We start from the raw sequence: 6,000 nt of genomic DNA on the forward strand, positions 1-6,000 counted from the left end.
TCATTGTGAGTTAGAGTACGGTGATTGTGAATGTGTATTGTAACGGTTGATATCATAGTTGCATGTAAAATTATATATGGGACAATAATCACATGTTGTAATATGTAGCACAGAGCAATGGCTGCAACAGCTAACATTGGGAGTGACATGTATTAATATGTCAACTTACATTGCAGGTGGCAGGACTTCAAAACCAACCTGAAGAGGAAGCTGACCAAGCGGTGGGACCACAGCCAGACATCTGGGGCCGGCCCCATGCCATCAGGGCTAGAGCTCACCCCCCTGGAGGTGATGGCCGAGAGCTGCATATCAGTTGAGGAGATCCGGGGGGTGAGCACTATGGATAGCGAGGCCCCAGCTGAAGTGTTTGCGTCTTTTCTGGAAGGTAAATATTGGTCATGCCATAAACTTGTGCAAGTAATTATCGTAGAATGTCTCCTAATTGTGTTTATCTTTGCCCACAGACACCCCACCGCTTGGTGACGACTCTGTTCAGGAGGTGGAGGAGTCCGTGCCACCTGGCCCCAGAGGTAGGCCTGTGCAGCAGCAGGCATCGGGCCAAGCCGATTTGGCCGCCTTGGCCGAGGTGCTTGGGGACATCAACCAGCAGGGAGACTTGGCATCAGAACGGGTGCGTAGGACCGAGGAGATCCTGGCGAGCTTGGTCAGCACCCAGCAGTCCATGGCTGCGAGCATGCAGGCCATGGCTGCAAGTGCTCAGGTGCTGGCCGAGCAAGCCACCCGCCAAAATGATCTCCTCCTCCACCATAATGAGCTTATGGTGGAGCTGGTTACCAGCAACAGGGTCCTAATGGCATCCGTTTCTGGTGCATTACCAGCGGCAACACTCCCTGCTGGCAGGAGGGGTAGACCAGCCAACCCCTCCACATCATCTGCTCCACCTGCCCCAGCATCTGGCCGTCCCCGAAGAGCTGCTGCACAGGCCAAGGAGCCTACCAAGGCCAAACGTGGTCGGAAATGAACTTGTGGCTGCATTAATCTCTGCCGTTATGTGTTCCCAAATCTTCCATTGTGCTGTGTGTGTCAGCTTCTTGTGTCCAATCACGTGCTGAGGGGAACCAGCTGAGGCCTTGCTTCATATGTCCTTTGTGGTTCCCCTGTTGCCCTCTTTTGCCTGGCATTACTGTCAGCTGTACTTGAAGTGATGGCCATGGTACTATCTTGTGAAGTCCCCGGTTGTGTTCCAAATGATTCTGCTGATGGTGCATATGAGCCAGCTGCAGGTTGGCCTGCTGCAGAAGGGCCAGGTGTAGGGTGCCCTGCTGTTGAATGGTCAGGTGCAGCTTGCCCTGCTGTAGAAGGGCCAGCAGCCTCATCATTTCCCACTGGCTGCATGTGCAGTGGCACATAGGAGGTGCTGGAGTCCATCTGTGTGCAATTATATTTGTTTTGTATTATTATTTATTTTGCGGCATTCCTGCCATGTTGTTTATTGTTTGTATGTATTATTTTATGGTCATTGCATCACACTGCCATTGACTGTGACATGAATATAAATAAATGTGTTTACTTTACCCAAAATGTGTGGTTTCATGAGTACATGTCAAATACACATGTGTATTGCTAGTATTAATATTCTGTCATGTCCATTGTTAGCAGTTTGAAAGTGTCTGACAAGTACAGCATATGTGGGTGTTTAGTACGGGTTCCTTGAAGCAGCAATGGTTTCAATTAAAGCACTGACAAGCGGCCTATTAGTGAGTAATGAGTAAAGGAGTAGATTCTATTGGGTTCAGGTGTTAATGGTTGTAGTCATTAGGCGTACGTTCGCCTACCGCATGAACGAGTGGTGTCCGCAAAGCAATAGTACACTTGTGGACACCGCACATTTCTGCCCTTTTTTCATCGCGTGCATTCGGAGTGGTTTCCGAATGTACGCCCCCCAACATAAGTGTACTCCCCCGTGTCCGCCCATGTTTCCGCCCCGTTTTGCCCACTTTGAAACTACGCCCATGTGTCATTCCGCATGACGCCCATAATACGCCCCTATTTCCCGACTGATAGCGGTGAACAGTTTTGGACGGGATTTGGCCGAACTGGTACCGAGTCAAGGCGTGGCACATGCGCGTAGCGTTCTCCACGCATGCGCAGACGTCATAAAGACGCGATCCGTAAGTACGCGGTAAAGTCCGCATCAATCAGAATAAGGGCCCATGTGAGGAGGAGAAAAGAGACAGCAGGAAGCCACAGACTGAGAGTTATATAGTGGTACTAGCAGGTTCCCAGCAGCACAGAGTATATCAGGAGATGAGTGATGTGTCAGTGAGGACAGGGCTGCATGTGACGGGGCAGTGATATGATGTGAGGAGGGAAATTGAGTCAGCAGGAAGCCACAGTCTGAGAGTTATATAGTGGGAGGAGCAGGGTCCCCAGCAGCACAGAGTATATCAGGAGATGAGTGATGTGTCAGTGAGGACAGGGCTGCATGTGACAGGGGCAGTGATATGATGTGAGGAGGGGAATGGAGGCAGCAGGAAGCCACAGACTGAGAGTTATATAGTGGGAGGAGCAGGGTCCCCAGCAGCACAGAGTATATCAGGAGATGAGTGATGTGTCAGTGAGGACAGGGCTGCATGTGACAGGGGCAGTGATATGATGTGAGGAGGGGAATGGAGGCAGCAGGAAGCCACAGACTGAGAGTTATATAGTGGGAAGAGCAGGGTCCCCAGCAGCACAAAGCATTGATGTGAAGCTCCTGCATTACCGATACAAACCAATTGGGATGTAAATGCAAATCTTGATGAAATTCATACATGACATTATTTACTTATGTAAAGCATAGTTTGGATAATATAATGGGCTAATACAGGTTGAGTATCCCTTATACGCAATGCTCCGGCCCACGAGCATTTTGGATAAGGGATTTTTCTGGATTTTGGAATATATATTTTTTCCCATAATTAGCTGGTCCCCCGGCGGTGCCTCGATGGTCCCCTGGCATCCACGGTGTCCCCTGGTGTCCACGGCGGCCTTCAGGATCCTCTTCAGTGGCATCTCCGGGAACCAAGGGTGCATTGCTCAGGCGCACCGGTGATGTCAACGGTGCGCCGGCACACTTGTGCAATGCACCCCTGGGAACGGAGATGTCACTGAAGAGGATCCTGAAGGCCGCCGTGGACATCGGGGATGTGGTAAGTATGAAAAAAATGGGAAGAGGGGTACCCCCCCCCCCCAAAAAAAAAGTACATGGAGTACACAGATAAGGGAGACCCAACATGTATTATAATATTATAAAGCTATCTGTCATTGCTCTACATTTCTTTTATAGAACTGATTGTGGCTGACACTCACCGGTGACGTGACATCCTCTTAGAGTAATGGTAGGGAGTGACCACCGAGCAGTATCTGTCCAGGCTGATAAAGCACAGGGTGACAATAGAAGCCGTGCAGAACATGACATCAAAGGAGATCCACACCTTGCAGAACTGTTTCCCAAACAGCCACATCCCGGTGACTTCATAGATTATACTGCAAAACAAAACATCCAATCCTATGCATGGTAATAATAATATCCTTATCATACATCACCGACTGGCGTAGCCTTTAGGTGATCAACAGCATAAATACAAAAAGAACGTTTCACAGTGACACATCAGCTGAGATTTATAACCATATCCCGAGTGTTATTAAATTAGGGACCTGGATTTTCATGGTGACAAGAGAAAAAAGCTGCAAACCCTGCACAAAAAAGGGGGTGATTCTTATCTACTCGCTATATAGCGAGTTCAGCCCCTCCCGATGTTTTGGGGACTGCGCATGGTCTATTATGTGCATGGGCAGATCCCCTTCGCAGAGTCGTACGCAACCATCGGGGTACACCAGGGGCGGGCGGCAGTGGGAAGGGGGCATACATCGTTTTTTACCGGCACTCTCCCAAAAGATCCCCAAATGTCACTCACTTAAATAAATCCTCTCTGCAACAGCAGTTGTATATAGCAGTGTAAATATAAAGTTGGCTAATGTTTGTGGGCTACATGCAGAAGCCGCCAATATTTGCCCTGCATTGAAAAGATAAAAATGCATTTACTCCCCCTGCATCGCAACATGGCTTGTTCCAGACACAAAGGGGTACATTTACTAAGATGGGAGTTGAAGACAGGATGTTGCCCGTAGAAACCAATCAGATTCTAATTTATTTTTATTTAGGACCTTCTAGAAAAGCGTATTTCAACCACTGTGCCATGGCCTATTTGCATGTGTGCCCCGATCAGGGCCGGTGCTAGGGGTCCGGCGCCCTCCTGCAAACCATAAATTTTGCGCACTTTCACACTGCCATTGCAACAAGCTGCAGCCCGATTGTTGGAGTGTATGCAACATGCGATTCTATGGAGGATCTCGGGTGCATGTACATGTATGCATACACCATCTCAGTGCTGTGTCCGCAAAATGTTGAATGCACTTAAGGTGCCCATACACGCTGCAAGAATCGCATTCGTTAAGGGGTAGATCGCATTGCACGGCATGCATGCAATGTGTGTGCGATGCGATCCGAAACCAGTACAAAAAGTATGTGCAGCACATACATTTTGTACTGTACGATGCCCGCAGGAGCGCACATCGCATCGCACGCTGCTATTGCAGCGTGTATGGCCACCTCTCTCATGACTGAGGGGGAAAGGAGGGGATAGATGGAAGAAGAGGGGAGGAGATAGAGGAGGCGGAGTGTTGCTGACTGGCGGTGGCACTGGCATTGCACACTGAGAAGAGGGAAGGGGAGGCGGTGCTGCTGCTGCCTGTTCGTCATTTGATTGACAGCTGACAGGCCCTGCGCCTGTCAGCTGTCAATCAAATGACGAACAGGCAGCAGCAGCGAGCAATGGGTAGGGGGCGGATCCGGACAAGACATGTCATCCAGGCATTCACAGACAGCGCTACATGTAGGGTTGCCACCTCATCCCTTTAAAACTGGAGACATATTAATTACACAGGTTCTGTGGCTGGCTCACTTCAAGACTCAATTTCAACTGTTTTTTTTTTTTTTAAACAGCCATCAGACTTCATTCCAACTGTATTTTTTTAATCAGCCACAGAACCTGTGTAATTAGTATGTCTCCAGTTTTAAAGGGATGAGTTGGCAACCCTAGCTACATGCCTCAGCGCAAGTGTCCGTGAGGAAGAGGGGGCAGGTCGAAGGAGGACAGTGTGTGCGTGGAGCTGCTCAGCCTCTCCAAACTGCCGCCCGCTGTCAGACAGGCACTGTGGGCGGCGTGCACGCTGTGTGCACTCGTGGTGCAGGGAGCAGCTCTTTATACTGCCGCCTGCCCACAGTCAGACAGGCGCTACAGGAGGCAGTGACAGTGAGGGCTGAGGCAGCTTTAGCAGAGCAGGGAGGGAGACAGCGCCTTTTCAGCATGGTGCCTCCCTGCTTTGCAGGCAGTGGCGTAGAATGCGCGAGGCAGCCCCCGCCACCGCTTGGGGGAGCGGGGGCTGCGTGGGCGCCTGCTCCCGCCCGGCGATGACTCAGACAGAGACTGCGAGTGCGACATTAAGAAGTGCTGCTGCTGTCGTGCCGCCTGCCGCTACCGCACAGGCGAGTCGCCGCGGCACGGGGGCAGCCACGACAGTCTGACAGACTGTCAGACTGTCACATTGGTAGTTGATGGGCGTGCGGCTGGCTGTCCACTGGGAGGTTAGGCAAGCGGGCTGCCGACGAATGAGAGGGCGGCGGGGGCGTGGCCTGGCACTGAGTGACAGAGTAAGCAGCAGTGACTGCTGGTTACTCTGCCTCAGCGTCTCCTATGCGTGTGACGTCATTACGTCACACGCTGGAGACTGAGGACACGATGGAGAGGAGCCGGGAAGCTGAGCAGTGTGAGCAGGCATAGTTGAAAAAAGGTAGTTACACTGCACTCACTCCTGGCTTCACTCATATAGTTACTTTCCAAGTCAGCTTATAACAAGCGGATTTGTGCTATGTTATGTGTGTGAGTTTTTTTTTTTTTTTTAGGGTTGCTTGTTTTTGGGCTTATTAAAATATTT

The 6,000-nt window shown here is 50.5% G+C and overlaps 1 protein-coding gene across 2 annotated transcripts in view; it reads right to left on the bottom strand.

Annotated features, from left to right (window-relative positions):
* The window catches only part of LOC146005899 (histamine H2 receptor-like), a 112,893-nt gene that overhangs the window by 26,070 nt on the left and 80,823 nt on the right, over positions 1-6,000 (bottom strand). For both annotated transcript variants that reach the window (XM_083145274.1, XM_083145281.1), the window contains exon 3: positions 3,313-3,489. In XM_083145274.1, coding sequence (XP_083001400.1) covers positions 3,313-3,489 — 177 coding nt within the window. The remainder of the gene's footprint in view (positions 1-3,312; positions 3,490-6,000) is intronic.

This window comes from Crinia signifera, chromosome 1 (genome assembly GCF_055691185.1).
Source record: "Crinia signifera chromosome 1, ASM5569118v1, whole genome shotgun sequence".
Lineage (NCBI taxonomy): Eukaryota > Metazoa > Chordata > Amphibia > Anura > Myobatrachidae > Crinia > Crinia signifera.